At 40.1% G+C, this 19,005-nt stretch overlaps 1 protein-coding gene across 1 annotated transcript; it reads right to left on the bottom strand.

Annotated features, from left to right (window-relative positions):
• Positions 1-13,401: 13,401 nt before the first annotated feature.
• LOC311589092 (NADH dehydrogenase [ubiquinone] 1 beta subcomplex subunit 9-like) lies at positions 13,402-14,079 on the bottom strand. The gene has a single exon (XM_084767390.1). It carries the CDS (start codon positions 13,873-13,875, stop codon positions 13,495-13,497), a length of 381 nt encoding a protein of 126 aa, XP_084623516.1. The 5' UTR covers positions 13,876-14,079; the 3' UTR covers positions 13,402-13,494.
• Positions 14,080-19,005: the final 4,926 nt, after the last annotated feature.

Genomic DNA, 19,005 nt, shown 5'->3' with positions numbered 1-19,005 from the left:
ACAAAGCACATACTCCAATTAAAAATAGATGAACCTAAGCCTGAATTTCTCAGACCAAGGCATACACATGATAAATGGGCAGTGAAAAGAATGCTCAAAGCCACTAATCATCAGAGAAATGCAGGTTAAAAATCATGGTGCTATCACTGCACAGGTGTTCAAATGGCAACTATCAAAGCAAACAAGAATGAGTCTAGATGTTCTTCAATTGTGTTCTTTACCTTGTACACTGTTGATGATCGTGCAGCTTTCTATACTCAATTTAAAAATCTCAAACATTACAACTTGAACTATCCAATAATCTAAGAACCCCACTACTCTATAATTACCCACAGGAAATGAAGCCAGTATGTTGAAGACATAGATGTATTCTGATGTTTACTATATTATTAAGCATAATCAATACATGGAATCAAAGTTTCCATCAAAAGATAGATTTAAAATTTTTAGTGTGTATAGAGAATTGAATAATATTTAGTCATAAAAATTATGGAAATCCTTCCCTTAAAAATAGATGAACCTTGATCTTATGTTAACTGAAATAAGCCAAGCACAAAAAGACAAATATCACATAATCTTATTTATATATGATGTCTTAAGAAATTCATCTCACTGAAATAAAGCATAGAATGGCAGTTACTAAGGGCTAGAATAAGTAAAATTGGGGAAGAGAGTGTTGGTGACAGGATTAAAAATAGATAGAGGGATGGAGAGATAGCTCAATCGTTAAACATCAGTTGATATTCCAGGGCACGTAATTGAATTCCTAGCACACATATGGCAGTTCACAACCATCTGTAACTCCAGTTCCAAGATATCCAACACCCTCTTCTGGCCTCCAAGAGCACCCAGCATGCAAGTACTCTACAGACATACTTGTAGACAATACTCCTGGTACATAAAATTAATTAGTTAGTTAATTACTACAAACTAGATAAAATAATGTCCAAAAATATATTGTATTATACAATATACATGATTGAAAACAATATATTATGAATTTCATTGAGGGCAGATTTAAGCATTACCAACACACACTCACAAAGAGATCAGTAGAAGTTATATGTATGTTAATTAGCTGCATCATTACCTAGTGTATACATTTTTCAGAGCAACATGTTGCACGTGGCAAATATATAAAATTTCATTTATAAGTTAAAAATTTTAGTCACAAAAGTTCTAAATTATTTCCATTCTCTTAAGGATTGTACATTTTTTCAGAGATAATAGTTGAGTAAAAGCAACTCAAGTGCACATTCTATGACCAGTGAAGATGCTGAAACGTTGATGCAAAACTATTGTCAGTAACAGAGGGCAGGAGGTAGCTAAGAGGGAAAACTGAAGAAACAGAAGCTGTTCTAATAAGATTAATATTCTGTCAATCACATATTCAGTTGTATTCTCAAACATTCATCTTGTCTGCCCAGTCACTCCAGTTCTAATTAACTGAGTTCTTTTTTAAAGCTAAAGCTTATCATGTGCAAAATGTTTGGCAATTGGCACATTACTCATAATAAACCTGGAGCTCCGTGATGATAAGCTGTCAGTAAGAGCATATACTCACATGTTAATGGCATAGCTTAAAATAATAAAGCTTTGATGATCCTTTTGTGTTTAATAAAAAAGACTAATGGGAATAATTTTGTAGAGTTATGAAGAATTTTCAATGAAATACAACCATTTCAACATCATTAATTTATTCAACAACTTATTTGAATGACTGCTATTTAGAAGTCACATTATATATAAAAGTGTTTCATAAAGGCTAAATTCCATTCTCTCAAAGAGCTTGTTAGAATTCAGACTTATATATAAATAGATTTAGCATGAGAGTGAGTTCCAAGATGGTGGCACCTATCACACACTGTATCTGATCTACAGCACAGAGACCAGGGATGAGACTGGGAGCCATAGACTACAAGAACTGGAGAACACTAGGTGAGTGGGGTCTAGCACAGTGCAGACCACAGGCAGGCCTGGCCTCAAGTCAAACAATAGTCCACAGAGGACCTGAACCCACTCCTAAGACTTTGGAAAGGAACCTACCTGTGGACTGCAGCTGGCCTCTATAGCCCAGGCGCAGCATGTGGGACGGTGGAACACTGGAGCTCCTGGCCTGGGAAAGTCTCAGGGAAACAGGTGAATCTGTCCTCGGACAACCTCATCCACCCCACGCCAGTCCAGAGAGAAACCCCGAGGCCACAGGGAAGCCCAGGCAGCGGTAAACGTGGTGCCCACCCACAGCATGCTGTCTGAACGGGCAGGTAGCCAGCCTCAGCAGAATGAGTTGCAAGATTGGGCTGATAGAACCTGGCCCAGCAAGCATTCAGGGCACAACAGGGACTCCCACACATGTGGGAGAAGCCAGATTGCCCTCAAGGGTCTAGAAGGGAGTCTGAATTGTGGCCACAACTCAGTGGGACTGAACCACCAAAGGTGCACTATCTAGAGTGGTTCGCTATCTAGACTGGTCTGGGCAGGAACCTGACTGCAAGCCACAGTGATCTGGGCCTGGACAATTGGGAAGATAAAGCCTGGCCTGGCCAGTTCCCACAGCCCGGCAGGGTTTCCCACACTCTTGGGAGAGGCTGGACAACCCTGAGGGATCTGGATGGGGTCTGAACTGTGACCACAACTCAGTAGGACAGAACCACCACAGTCCTGTTGTCTGAACAGCTCTGGGCAGGAAACTCTACTCACCACAGCAGTCCATGTCTGCACAATTTGGCAGTTAAAACCTGGCCTGGACAGTCCTGATGGCCTCATGGGGTCTCCCACACACTTGGGAGAGGCTGGACTGCCCCAGGGGTCAAAAAAAATTAAACAGCTGGCCCCAACACAGCTGGTCTGAATCCCCTCAGTAGCATTAACGGGATCAGGCAGAAGCCTACCTCTGCTGACCGAGTCAGGAGCTTAATGTATAAAGCAAAACCTCCTGGAGCAGAAACCAGGTCACCTGCCAGTTCCAGGGAAGAACTCCCTGATCCCCACAGGCAAGGACACATGACCTAAAATCACTCACCAATTATCCACTTGCAACTAGTGAAGGACACCAGAAGCCACCATCCAACATCAGAGATAGCAAGATGACTAAAGGACAGCATAAGAATGCAAACAACAAAAACCAAAACAACTCAGCATCTCCAGATCCCAGCTATCCCAAAGAAAGCAACCCTGAGAACTCAAACGCAACTGAAATATAAGGAAATGACGTCAAATCCTTAGTAATGGAGACTATAATGGAGGAAATGAATAAAATCTCTAATCAAATGCAGGAAGATGCAGCCAAATAGGTGAAAGACATAAAAGAGGCCTATAGAGAGGCACTAGAAAAAATTTCAGGAAAATACAAACAACCAGATGAAGGAAATCAATAAAAACAGTTCAAGATTTGAAGATGAAAATGGAAACAGTGATAAAGGCACAGACAGAAGAAAATGGGAATAAGCGACCTTAGAGAAGAAAATAAGCAACACAGAAGTAAACATCTCTAACAGTATCCAAGAAACAGAGGAACAAATCTCAGGACTAGAAGATACAATCGTAGAACTCGAAACAACCATCAAAGAAAATGCTAAATCTAAAAAATTCCTGATGCAAAATATCCAAGAAATCAAGGACACCATGAAAAGACGAAACCTGAGAATAATAGGCATCGACGAAAAAGAAGACAGCTGACTCCAAGGCCCAGAAAATATATTCAACAAAATCATAGAAGAAAATTTCGCCAATTTAAAGAAAGAGATGCATATAAACATACAAGAGGCCTACAGAACACTAAATAAAATAGAACAGAAAAGAAAATCTTCCCACCAAATAATAATAAAAACACAAGTTATACAGAACAAAGAAACAATATTAAAAGTGGTAAGAGAAAAGGGCCAAGTAACATACAATGGCAAACCTATCAGAAATACACCCGATTTTTCAGTAGAGACTATAAAAGCCAGAAGTACAGAGGTACTGTAAACCCTAAGAGACGACAGATGCCAGACCAGATGCTATACCCAGCAAAACTATCAATAACCATTGACAGAGAAAAAAAACAAAATATTCCATGACAAAAACAAATTCAAACAGTTCCTTTCCACAAATCTGACTTTACAGAAGTTACTAGAAGGAAAACTCCACCCCAAAGGGACAAGCCACAAACAAAACTACACATGAAATAGATAACTACACCATCACAAAAACGCAAACACACAAACTCTCTACTGTAACAAACATCAAAAATTAAGAGACTTAACAGTCACTTGTCATAAATATCTCTCACCATCAATGGTCTCAATTCTCCAATAAAAAGACACAGCCTAACTGAATGGATGTATAAACAAGATCCACCATTCTTCTGCATTCAGGAAACACATCTCACCCACAAGGACAGACATTACCTCAGGGTAAAAGGCTGGAAAAAATATTCAAAGCAAATGGTCACAAGAAGCAAGCTGGTGTAGCCATTTTAATATCTAATAAAATAGACTTTCAACCAAAATTAATCAAAAGAGGTAAGGAAGGAAACTTCATACTCATCAAAGGTAAAATCAACCAAGATGACATCACAATTCTGAACATCTATGCTCCAAATACAAGGGCACCAACATTTGTAAAGGAGCTATTAACAAAGCTTAAACCAAACATTGATCCCCACACATTAATAGTGGGAGACTTCAACACCCAACTTTCACTAAAAGATAGGTCATTGAAACAGAAACTAAGCTGAGAAATAGCATCACTAACCAATGTCATGAATCAAGTGGATATAACAGATATTTACAGAACTTTTCACCCAAACAAAGGGATTATACGTTCTTCTCACCACCCTATGGAACATTCTACACAATTGATCACATAGTAGGTCACAAAGCAAGCCTCAACAGATTCAAGAAGATTGAAATAATACCTTATATCCTATCAGTTCACCATGGTGTAAGGCTGGACTTCAACAACAACAGAAATAACAAAAACATAGAAACTAAACAACTCTCTACTTTATGATACCGGGGTCAGGGAAGAAATAAAGAAAGAAATTAAGGACTTCATGAAATTTAAAGAAAATAAGAAACAACATACCCAAATTTGTGGGACACATTGAATGCGGTACTAAGAGGAAAATTTATAGAAGATCAAGGGGATCCAAATGGGAAAGGAGTATGTCAAATTATCCCTATTTGCAGATGATATGATAGTATACATAAGTGATCCCCAAAATTCCATCAGAGAAGTTCTACAGCTGATAAACACCTTAAGCAAATTGACTGGATACAACATTAACTAAAAAAAATCAGTAGCCTCCCTATATACAAATGACAATCATGCAGAGGAAGAAATTAGGAAAACTACACCCTTCACAATAGCTACAAGCAATATACAATATCTAGGAATAACTCTAACCAAGCAAGTGAAGTACTTGTTTGAAAAAAAAACTTAAATCTCTGAAGAAAGAGATTGAAGATGACATCAGAAGATAGAAGGATCTCCCTTATTCATGGATTGGGAAAATTAACATAGTAAAAATGGCCATCTTACCAAAAGCAATTTACAGATTCAATGCAATCTCTATCAAAATACCTACACAATATTTTAAAGACATTGAAAGATCAATTCTCAACTTCATATGGAAAAACAAAATAAAACAAAACAAAAAATGCTGAATAGCTAAAACAATCCTATACAATAAAAGATCCTCCAGAGGAATTTCCATATCTGATCTCAAGTTGTACTGTAGAGCAACAGTAATTAAAACAGCATGATACTGGCACAGCAATAAGCTGGTTGATCAATGGAATCCAATCAAAGACCCAGAAATGAATACACACACAAACGGTCACTTGATTTTTGACAAAGAAGTCAAATTTATTCAATGAAAAAAGGATAGTATCTTCAACAAATGGTGCTGGTCTAACTGGTCTTACTACATGCAGAAAATGCAATTAGACACATATTTGTCACCATGCACAAAATTCAAGTCCAAGTGGATTAAAGACCTAAACATAAAACCAGAGACACTAAATAGGTTAGAAGAAAAAGTGGGGAAAAGCCTGGAACACATTGGCACAGGAGACAACTTCCTGAACAGAACACCAACAGCCCAGGCCTTAAGGACAACAATTAATAAATGGGACCTCATGAGGCTGAGAAGCTTCTGTAAGGCAGAAGACTCAGTCAACAGAACAAAGTAACAACCTACAGACTGGGAAAAGATCTTCACCAACCCTACATCTGACAAAGGTCTAATATCCAAAATATAGAAAGAACTCAAGAAATTAAACACTACCAAATCCAATAACCTAATTAAGAAATGGAGATCAGAGCTAAACAGAGAATTCCTCAACAGAGGAATATCAAATAGCTGAGAAACAGTTAAAGAAATGCTCAACATCTCTAGTCATCAGAGAAATGCAAATTAAAACAACTCTGAGATTCTATCTTACACCCATCAGAATGGCTAAAATAAAAAATTCAAGTGACACCACACACTGGCAAGAATGTAGAGAAAGAGGAACACTCCTTCACTGCTTGTGGGAATTCAAACTGGTACAACCACTTTGGAAATCTATCTCATGCTTTTTCAGAAAACTGGGAATAGGGCTACCTCAAGACCCAGCTATTCCACTCCTTGGAATATACCCAGAAAATGCTCCACCACACAACAAGGACATATGCTCAACCATGTTCATAGCAGCTTTATCATAATATCTAGAATGTGGAAACAGCCTAATTGTCCCTCAGTTGAAGAATGGATAAAGAAACTGTGGTACATCTACACTATGGAATACTACTCAGCTATTAAAAACAAGGAAATCCCAGAATTTGTGGAGAAATGGGTGGAACTAGAAATGATCATACTGAATGAGTTAATCCAGAAGCAGAAAGAGCCACATGGTATATAATCACTTATAATTGGGCACTAGCCCAAAAGGCATGTCCAATGAAAGTCTTCACTTACCAGGAGATTGGGATCGATGTGAGGACATCCCACTGAGAATCTAGGTAAGAGAAATATAGGGGAAATGGGGAAATGGAAGGACCCAGAGGGTCCTAGAAACCTACAAGAAGAACATTATGACAGGTGGATTGGGGCCCAGGGGTGTCTTCTTAAACTATTGTACTAACCAAGGATAATACAAGTAGTAAACATTGAACCCCTACTCTGATCTAGCCAACAGAGTGCGGACTGATTCTGACATGAACTCTGGTGCCCCATATTTGACTACCTACCCTTGGTGGGGAGCCCTGGTGGCACCCAAAGAAAGAATAAGCACTCAAAGAAAGAAAGAATACCATGATGAGACTTGATAGCCTAGGACCATAAAGTGGGGGAGGAGGTCCCCCTTGGTCATAGATCCAGAGGAGGGGAATAGGGTGAAAACGGGAGTGAGGGAGGAACGGGAGGATACAAGTGATGGAATAACAATTGAGTTGTAATATGAATAAATTAATTAAATAAAAATAGCTTTAGCACTAAGCAGAAAGCAGTCATGGAAAGCATGTTACAGACTTAACGGAAATATACACATGAGGCTAGATACATAAGATAAATAATTTACATATATTTGCATTTATACAAAAATATATATACAAAAATGCTGTTTGAAATTCAATTTGAGGCAGTAAAACATCAGTATATCACTCCTCACCAATTTCTCTTTGTAACAGAAGACCATTACAGAAAACCTCAACAGTTCAAAATGCAGACAAGAGATTAAGTGTTGCCCAGTCCCAATCAAAGTATCTGCAACACAATTCCAACACCTAAGAGTCGGGGATCATTGAGGAATAAGGGGCGGAAGGATTGTAAGATCCAGAGGAAACGGGAGTTTGTGTTTCCTAGAAACCTCAGAGAAACCACACCCATGAAGTTGCATCAAAATGTCCGCCGAAATAAGACCTGAACACCACCACCAACAGTAACAATGGACATGTTAACATTGAAGTTAAAAAGCTAGAGACATCGAAGCTAAATAAAGACTTACAGGCAACTGGGAAATTCTGGGTGAACAAAATAGTCTTCCACAAGGAAGACCGTTCTAATTGGTTATCCAATATCAAGAGGATCGAGTAGGTTTTATTTATATATGGAGGGGGGTGTGTGTGTGTGTGTGTGTGTGTGTGTGTGTGTGTGTGTGTGTGTAAGTGTGTGTGTGTGTGTGTACATATATGCATCACCAATTTTTTTAAAAAAGAGAGAGATCATAAATTTGAGAGAGAACAAGGAGATGCATGACGGTTCAAGTGAAGAAAAGAAAATGGGAAAGTGATACGTTGATACAGTTTTCTAAAATATTATTTTAAAAATTATCACATTTTTAAAGGAGATCCATATTCACCATAATTCTGCTTCCTTTACTTAGGCCCTTTTGTTCATATAATAAAATAGGAAGCACAGCAGAAGATAAATCTCTGTTCCAGATCCACACAGGGTCTCAGGTGGCGGATCGGTAGCCCCTATCTCACCATTCTGAGTGCTGGTCTTCATGAGGACTCTATTTTCCTTTACTCTCTAACACAGTATGAAACCACTTGGGAGATAACAGTTGATACTGAATTTCAAAGAACGTTCTAAAACACACAGACTCTGTTTTCTGCTTTGCTCACCTCAAAACATCCATCATGCTTTCAAGTTTTGCTTTGGGGTTGTGCTACCTGTCCTACCTTTTACCCTGTTTATAGAGCGTCGTACACATAGCTCAAACCACTTCCTGTTCATAGACTACTAATAATATCTATGACAAAATGGAGCTATTTTCCATCCTTAGCCTTAGCAAGTCTGTAATATCTTTTCATCTTAGAGGACAAAGAAGATACGGTGAAATGCACAGCTATCTGACCTACAATGTCTAAAATCTGTATGCTCAAATGCCTGCTTAATGGAGGCAGGGTGGCCTTCCTGAAATACTAGCAGACACTGTTTTCCCCCATAGGTTTAATTCTTGAGACACAAAAGATGCTGTAACCTTTCTGGCCATCTACGTGGTACTGCAGAGAGGTCTACCAACCTACACTGATCACTGAGAAGAAATAAAAATGACCATGACTGAGCTAGTTGAGGGCAAAGGGGCAATCCATGCTTCGCACTGCAGCAGAGCTGCGTGATTCTTTAAATGTAAACTGAGGGTTTGACTGGACAGCCAGCCTTCTCTGTAGCCGCGGAAACATGGCATTAGTGAAATGTCAGCTTGCGTTAAGATCACCAGTGGCCTTTGCTGCTCACATTCTTCCATGTTTCTGCACAAAGATAAGGGAACACGGCCATGCCTCTGCTCTGGAGATCGATCTGCCTTCATGTCTGATATTACCTTACATCGCCGGGGCCAGGTGGGTGTGAGAGCAGAGGGCAGAGGGAGCATGTTTACTCACTGAACCTTGAGTGCAGCTGTAGCAAGTAGCCAGGCAGCTTTGGATCACTGAACTGACTGCAGTGGGGAGCCTTCTTTTAGGGTCTGCAGTGATAAGAACAGATCTCGAAGGAGTTGAATGTCTGCGTGATCTAAACCCAGGGCAGCCAGGCTGAAGAGGATGTGTGCTCTAACCTGTTTGCACTGAATACTCTCCATAAATAATTTACAGCCAAGGCTGCTCGCTATTATTGCAAAAATACAGGATTGCGTTTTGACACATGCATCCAGCTTGTAAGTCAATAGACACAGTTTCACCCAGTGTGTGCAGACTTGGCAATAGTCACCCATACAAGTGTGTTTTCCAATAATGTAATTTAGCACTCTCAAAACCAGAGTGGGAAGAGATTTCTCAGAAAGCATTGCCACAAGACAATAGATTGCCCTTCCAGTTTTTATTTTATTATTCCTAATAAGTGGGCTTATGGTTTTCTCCTATGTGGCATTAACATCCTTATGAATACAAAGTTATTTGTACCTAATGGTAAATTAAACTTATTTGGATCTGAAAAATACTCTTCTGTTCTCCTTATTCAATTGATGCCTTTCATGGCCATACTTGGTGTTTTCTCCGAGATACACTTGAACCAGAAAGCATTTTGCTATGGTAAATTTTAACACCCCCTCCCAACTTCCAAATAATGTTACAGATTTCACCAGGCATTCAGTTTTCCACAGATAATGATCATTGCCCATGAAGACTACCTGTGACTTTTAAAATTGTTTTTAAACATGAGAAAAACAGCTTGTACTTTCTGGGATCTCAGAAATATTTGATAAAGCATCCTGTTAAATATGCAAAGACTGAGCCACATCAACACTGCCCAGCATCATTGGTGAAGTTACTTAATTCCTTCCATTTTGTTGTTGTTGTTATTGTTGTTGGTTGGTTGGTTCATTTTTGTTTTGTTTTGTTTTTTCTTAAATGAAAGGATTTTTTTTAGTTACTCAGATGCTACACTGTTCCTATGACCAATCAATAACAAAGCTGTAGTGTCTCCCTTTTTTTTTTATAAGGCATATTTACATGCAATAAGGGATTACATGTATATTTAATAAGAAAGTCCATTATAAGTATACAAGGAAAGAAAAGTAGATGTTTGTGCTGGATGTAGTAATGCTAAAATAAGAAATGCATCTAAAATTTATCTGCTACAGATTTAGAAAGAGAATCCTGCTTGGAGGACAAAGAAGATGGGAAATGATGGTTCCAGGTGAGGATGGGATTGAGTATTTATATGTCAAAGTAGAAGGTGTTTCAAGTAAGCTGTTAGTAGCATGCATTATTTTCTCAATAGAAGCACCTGTTCTACAAGGGTGCAGGGATGAATGCTTACAACATGGAGAAAGGATCCGTGGGGATGGGCAGAATTTCTCATCACAGTGGCTTTCTATATTTACTCACATGATATTGACAATCCTTGTGATGGCTAATCTCAGTTGTTAACTGCAAATAGAACCAACAAAACACAAGCTGCTGAGTGCTATTGGGGGAATTTTCCTGGACCAGACTATTTGAAGCAGGTACACCTACCCTAAATCTTCACTGAAGTTTCTGGTGGTGTACCACATAAAAAGATGTGAAAGAAGGAATCTTTGCTTTTTGCCTACTTGCTCTTACTCTTGCTGGCATGTTCATCTACTCTGTTGTTGAGGTATTCTTCAACCAATATTAGAGTTTCTTTGGGTTTCCAACATAGACAAGAAGACCAGAAGCAATCCATAAATCATTTAGGCCTTCAGTGCCAGACTTGGACTGCTTAGGCTCCCAGCCTTATGAGCTAAAGAATTGCTATATTCTCAGTCTCTCTAGTATGAGGCTGTTGGACTGTCCAGACTGCATCCTCTAAGTCAACTTAATAAATTCCATTTTAGTATATTTATCTATAAGCTCTATTACTTTAGAGAACACTTCATGAAACATGTGTTTTTATTGATTGAGGCTTATTCAACAGCCAGTAGATTGGAACGTATTCTGAAAACATATTTACAGTTTCTCAAAAGACACTTTAGTTAGCCAATAATAGGTCTGAGTGAATAAATACCATCTGGCAGCATCAAGTCATTTATAAGAAAAAAATTTTTAAAGTAAATTATGCTAAAGAAAGACACCCAAGCACCTGCCACTTGTACCACTACAATGGATAAATGTATGATGGAGACATGGGACAGATAGAGTATGTGGAGAGATGGAAGAGAAAGAAAAGCTGAATAGTCCATACAGTGTAGAAAAAGGTAGAACTGCAGACAAGATGGCAGTGAGGAACAGGCTGATATGAGACGGCCATAGTGAAGTCCTGGTCTGGAATGCTACTAAAGGATATGTCTGGCTCCCCAGTCTTGCTGCAGCTAGAGTCTGTGTCAATGTCTGTGGCCTGAGTTACCACCAAAGGTCAAGTATGTATCCACGGCCTGAACTGCCACCAGAGACCATGTGGATATCTGAGGGTCATGCTACCATGGGAGAAATGCTGATCTCATTGGCCCGTGCTGCCACCTGAGACCATAGGGACATCTGTTGTTCAGCATCCAATGGGCCCCATATCCAGTGGGTCAGTCCAGGTGCTCCTTGCCTCCAGATGAGAATAGATAAACCTTGAGATCAAAAGTCCCAAGGGTCTGTTTCTTGCTCATGGGCAGCTAAAGTGCCTTAGGTGAGGCAGGAGTCACTGAGGGAGGTAAAAAATGAGTTTTCTGCTGAGTATTTAATCTTTTAGAATGAGACTGCAGGTCTCAGAAGGCAATGGAGACTCAGGAGCTCCATAAGCCTGTGGTGATACCAAAAGCTTTGCAGTTCCTTGTTTGAGCTGCTGTGCCAAGCACAGCAAAGGAAGCAGGCAGATGTTTGAAACCCACTGGCAGGTGGGTCCAGTGAGATACAGGCCTGGTGGTTCTTCACCAAGACTCAGCACCAAGCTAGCGGCAGTGGTAGAACATGCCCAAGGAGCTGCAAAGGCAGTTTCACCATTGCTACCTGACCTTTGGGAATCCAGCGGCAGTTCTCCCCAGGATAAAGAAGTTTCAGGTGGTTATGGTGGAAGAATGGTGAGCACCCGAGAGCCCCCAGCGTGCCAGCCAGCCTTTATTTATAAACCTTGGGCAGTGGGGAGGAGTTTTGAGAGTGAATGTGTCCGATTTGCTAGGACTAAGGGTGCCAGGATCCTTAATCTACATACAGTGGTACAGTACCTCACTTACATGCAGTAACATGGGATCCTATCACAAGAAGGAGAAAACAGTACTTCATTATCCAATGGATGAGAGGATAACTTCTAGTTATGATTAGAGGTCATTTGCTGGAAACTAGCGTCTCCTCAGCATAGGGAGGGAGGAGTACTTCTTGGAATTCCTCATGCACGAGAGCAGAAGAGCTGGCCTTGACCTTGCTGGCTTCAGCATTGGGTGAGCTAGCCAGGGCAGTGTTGAGGAAAGACTTCACCCTGGTGGGTTTTCCAACTTAGCTACCTTCCAGGTCCAGATCCATGGCTTTGAGTTGACCCTCCCCAACATCTACCCCATTCATTATTGGCTGGACTATATGAAAGGGCTGGTCCTGTAGATCCAAAGTTTCAGGAGTTCCATGACACAGGGCAACAACAGGGTATCACAGAAGAGTCCCTGTGAGGATCCAACATTGATAGTGTAGCGTAAGCAAGATGCCCTGAAATAGACCAATGGGGCATTGCAATGAACATTTGCAAGCAAATAAGTGTGGACAAAGGGGTACACTATAACACACTAACAGCTTCCACAAACAAGATTTTTTAAAAATTCTATCTAATTTTATCTTATTTTGGTAAGGGGTAGGTTGCAAGGGCAGAGGTGTACAGAAAGGGACAGGGACATGAGTGGGATTGGAGCGCATGGTGTGAAATTCACAAAAAATCAATTAAAAGTTTTAAAAGGGAATAAATTATGAATCAGCTAAGTTTGGGTTAGTCTGATATGCAGATTAAGAAAAACCATGACATGCAGTTAAAATGAGAATTTATTGGAATTATTGGGGTTTTTTTTTCCATGTTCAGTTATTTTTATTAGGGCAAGTGTGAACGTGTTCTGCAACTTCTCTCACTTGCAAGCAGGACAGTGAGGTCCATGTCTACACCGGCCGGTCCCGAGGTCTAGTCACAATAGTGGAACAATGCCACCGCAATGGGGATAAGTCACCTTCTTTTCTGGCAGGAGGCAAAGCTTCAGTCAAAACACCATCAGGTGGTGTTTCCTCCTGCAGCTGCTTAACTTCCCGATCCCAGCTCTCCATCCTCGGCTTCTTCCACTGCTCTCTCTTGGAAAAGTAATCAGGATACATTGCTTTCTCAGAAGGATGCCAATAACCCAAGCACCATTCTGGAACCTGGTAGCACTCATATCTCTCATAGGAGGTGCCTCCGGGAGAATCCAGGAAGATATATGGCTGAGGATGCTGATTTTGCCAGAATTCTTCTTCCTCCTCCTTCAGCAGCTGTGTAGCCTTCGTCATATCCTTCTCATTCTTCTGTTCTTCAAACCGGGCTCTCGTCAGACAAGCGAAGTATCAGTATTTGTCCCTGTGGATGCACCATGATTCGAGGTGGCGCAGCGCACGCTTATATAGCCGCAGAACCTTCTGCTGGTGGGTCAGGTAGGCTGGAGGAGAGCAAAACGCCATAGCGTCCCGCTCACCTTCGGCGGCCACCGCGGGTGCTGCCGGAATTGTTGTTAATAAGGTAGCTTTACTTTCATGTGTCATGTGTCTCTGCCGCTACGTTACCATATGCTGTTCCGACCTTACATCTTGAGTTCCTCCTCACTCTTTACTCCCGTCCCTGATAGGTCTATCAACCAATCTGTTTTTAGGATAGTTTCCGACTCTCTGGTAGCCATTCCTTATGTTAGTCTTCTAGGAAGGCACTGCTTTCTAACCAGCCTATCAATAGGCCTTCCTTAGTTCCTTCCTGCATAGGGACTCATGGGCTGCCCTCAGTCCTGCCTTGACTTCTGTTCAGTACTACGCTCTCACAATAAAAACATCTTTCTTATTATAGTTACTTTCAGGGTAAATCAGTCTTCATATACAGACTTAAAACTTCTTAGAGCTCATGCCTAAATCGGCCATCAGGAAACAAAGTATCCGGATCCCATAAGCATCTACCTCTCCTCTGATTAAACTCCCTGCCCCCGCCCCCGCCCCCGCCCCCGCCCCCACTTCAGACAAGAAACACTGGAGCTATGATCAGAAAGACCACGTCTCCTGTGAGCCTTTAAATCTTGGTATATTCTTGCAGGTAATACACATTGTGATTGAAAATAAGGAGTTAAACTTGGTATGTCTTATAAGGCTCCACAGAATAGTAATTCTAATGGGAAAAAAACCCACACACAACCACTTGCTTTGCTGGAATGTTGCTGGATTCCTTGGGACGGGAATTTCAGAGTTAACCGTGGACTATGGATTTCCAATCAGAATAGAGTTATGTAAAATGAAAAATGGTGCTTCCTGCAGTCATAATGTAATCCCATTGGTTTTCCTCACAGCATTTGAACTACCTCCCATTCTAATGAGTCTCAGTAAACACAGAGGCTCTGAAATAGATAAAGACTTTCACTAGGTCAACGTATAAAAATATGCTGACTATGAACTATTGCGCAAATACAAATGTATTAAATCCTATTTTAAAGGTTACCTTGAGGAAAAGAAGAGACACCATCCCCACCCACTGCTTTCGCATCAGCCCTCCCATTTCTTTATAATCAAAACCACAGAGAAGACAGAAGACGGGTCCTAACACAGGCCCTGATGCTGCCTCCATAAGCCTCCTCCTCTCTGAGCCCCTCTAATTTAAAACACGCAGAAGGCATTCAAGACGTTCTGTAGGATTCCAGTGCTAACATGGATCACTTTGTTAAGTCTTCTACGTATCGCCGTTAAAGACACAGCATATCCAGGCTAGACATGGCGAGAAGGCACAAATCAGAAGTAGAGGTTTTGTATCCTCAGGCACAGTGCAAACTCTTAGAGTGCCTGTACTTGAACATTAAATGCTGGATTCCTGTTTGCTGAGAGACTATCTCTGCAGGAAGAAAGGGAGAGCCATGACTCTTGAGGGTACTAAAGAGCCTAGAAAAGGACTCTTATGTTTTCATGCGTTAAATTTACTCTATTTTCACTCACAATTATCAACCTTTTATCTCTCCTTTTTTAAAAAAAAAATGAAATGTAAGTGACACAGGGTTAGAAATTTGAATCCTTGTTCTCAGAGACCCTTAACGTAGAACCACGTGTTCCATTCACATGTTTGCAATTCTCTGGTGAATCAGCAGCAGTTCCCACCAAACAAGTGCTGGGTGAAGGTCAGTAGCAAATATGTGCTCTGAAGAATTATCTGGATTCCACTGGGTTGCTTATTCAGTCATTACTACACCTTTCTCTTCTATATCGGAGGACATGAAAAAATAGATTTTTCCTATCTGTGAGTAGCAGTCCTCTGTTACCCCCCCCCATTTGTACATCTGATTAAATGGATCTTATTTCTTTCACCAACAAAGGGACTGTGATTTTTATATTTAATCCCACTACGTACAGCCACTACTTGTGACAAAATCAACAAACATATGATCCACTAGACACCACGTCTCAGTTACTCAATATTTGTGTTCAATTTTTCATCCTTTTTCTATTTTCATTTTTCTTTTCATCTGCAGTTTCAGTTTTTAATCTCAATAGGTGGGTAGGTGGTAGGATGCTAGAATAAATACAAAGTCTCTGTGTTCCCCGGTTCTCTGCAGATGGAACAAAAGGACCGTTTCACTGGATGAAGCCTGCACTTAATTGCTGCCAAACTCAGAACCACAAACACGGCCCTGATCATCCAAAGGCATACGTGATGGATAGCTACTCCAGTCCTCTGCTCTGCCATCCATCTCTGTAGGAAAGCCATGGTGATAGCTGGAGACAGGGGGGCTGACATCAGCAGAAAGGACCACAAGAGTCAGATGTAAAGGCAGCCAAGGAAGGGCATTTGTCTTTAATCTGTTCTTTGAAGCTTAATGTGAATGAAGGGAATTTCAGTCACTTTGGTCCAGACACTTTGCAGATCGTTCGGTGCAAAGAAAATAGCTTATCTCTAGGGGATAGGCACGAAAGTTTAGTAGAGCTTGTAGGTCAAAACTATTGATTATCTAACTTTCTTCAAATTCTGAAAGATGGAAACACGCACCAAGGCAAACCATGCACACATCAATCCATCAGGTGCTTGGGTCTATTTTATGGATTGGAACATTGTTATTGAAAAAGCTTCCACGACATCCACAGCAAGGCCAATGAAAGTGGTCTGGTTAATATCCTTAAGAGCATTCAATCCTGATAACATTTGCTACCTAAATATAGAAGAAATTTGGGCACCAGGACCCTTATAGCATTTAAACTAGCATATGTCAAAATTTCAATTGTGTGATTAATGAGCTTGATGGTGTTGAGCAAACACAACCTTATAATCCTACTTGTGCCAGTAATTAGTAAAAATATTATCAATATTTTATCTTTTTGGTGCAGGTTTAATAATGTCCCCCAAAGCATATGTTCACATGAAACCTAAGATGGTATGCTAATATGAAATAAGTATTTTTCTAGATATACTTCCTATATTTCAAATGGAGATTATCCTGGCTTAGCATAGTCTCTACGGCCATTGACGGGTGTTTTTATATGAAGACAGGGACATAGGAGAGAAAACAATGTGAAGGCAGAGGAGACAGAAAACAAGATGACATATCTGCAAGCCAGGGCTCACTAGAAGCTGACAGCAGCCACAAAAAGTAAAGAAAAAGAACAGTACAGATTCTTCCAGCACTTCCTGGAGAATCGAGCACATCTGCCACGTTGATGTCTGACTTCTGTTCTCTAGAACTATAAAAGCAGTATGTTTCTGTTATTTGAAGACATTCTGTCTGCAGCAAATTGTGTGGCACCAAGATGTTATTATATTTTACAGTAGTTATTTCAGCACAAATTGGTACCCAATACCTAAGCTTCAGATTCTTAGACTCAACTGCCTAAGATCATATTCCTACTTAGTTATTGTATTATTCAGGAATCTCCACAGTAAGAAAGATCACAGGAAGTGTGTGTGTGTGTGTGTGTGTGTGTGTGTGTGTGTATGTGTGTGTGTGTGTGTGTGCGCGCACGTGTGTGTGTTTGGTTTATTTGAAAGGACTATTTCTGTACTTATGGAAGGTGGCAGAGCTGAAATCAGTAGGACAAGCTGGCTAGCTGGAGTTTGCCTGAGATTTATTGTTACTGTCTTGTGTCTGAATGCTAGGATTTCAGGTGAGACTTCTGTGCTGCAGTCTGGAATCTGAATTCCTTCCTGTAAAAATTTGGAATCTTATTTATTATGAGTAATAGCAACATTTTAAAACATTTATAGTAAAATCTAGATTGATGTTCACCTAAACAACTGACCACCATAGCCTAAGCCAAGTTGATAAATAAAATTAATCATCGTTGAAGCCAAAACAATAGCTCTCCCACAGTATTTCATATCATTTGTTGTTCAGAGTAGAAAACATGTTTACACCATTATACTTATTTCTTCAACAACAACAACAACAGCAACAACAACCACTCTCAAAGCATTCCCACTAAAATCAGAAATACAAAGCTGTATATTCTCTCCAGGTATGTTCAATATAATGCTTGAGGTCTTAGGTAGTAGGGTTAAAAAAAGGGAATAAAAGATTTACATGCAAAAAGAGAAGTCAAAGTACAGATTGTCAATAATATGATTCTAAATGTTAAGAGGCACTAACCACTTGACTAAAACCTCTTAGAGCTGCTAACAAGGTTCAGTAAAGTGGCAAGAAACAAAATGAAAACACACACACACAAAAATATAGCCTTCTTAATATCAATAACAAACATAATAAAAAGTCCATCAGGGCAACAATTATTCAAGATACACACACCAAAATATACACACACACAAACACACACACACACACACACACACACACACACACACACACTGAAGGAAATTAAAGACCTCTGCAATGAAATTTTTAAGGCACTGAAGAAAGAAATTAAAGAAAAAATTAGATGATAGAAACTCATCCTATGCTCATAGATTAGAAGTATTAATCTTGTGAAAATGGCCCAATGTAACACCAATGAATATTCCAAGGGCATTCTTTACAAACAGAAAAAAACAACCAAAAAATTTAGTGGAAACACAAAAGATGGTAAAGTAAAATCCTGAAGAAAAGGAATGCTGTGGTATGTATCACTATACTTGATTTTAATCTGTATTACAGAGCCATAGTAATAAAGGCAAAATGATCTACCATAGAAGTATAGGCCTCTATCAGTGGGATAAATGGAGGGTCCCAAATAGGGGCCACCAGAGTTCATGTCAGAGTCAGTTCTCACTCTCCACACAACTGTGGAGAGTGCACTGTCCTTTGGCTAGATCTGAAAGGGGGTCTAGGTTTACTGGATGCATTTTCCTTGGTTGGTACAGTAGTTTGTGCAGGTCCCCGGGTCCAGATCTGCCAGCCTTGATGGTCTCCTTGTAGGATTCTAGGACTCTCTGGGTCCTTCTATCTCCCCATTATCCCTTACCTCTCTCACCTGGCA

This window comes from Acomys minous (genome assembly GCF_964271855.1).
Source record: "Acomys minous genome assembly, chromosome: 18".
Taxonomy (NCBI): domain Eukaryota; kingdom Metazoa; phylum Chordata; class Mammalia; order Rodentia; family Muridae; genus Acomys; species Acomys minous.
The sequence above is the reverse complement of the archived record's forward strand: the minus strand, read 5'-3'. Positions and strand labels throughout refer to the sequence as shown.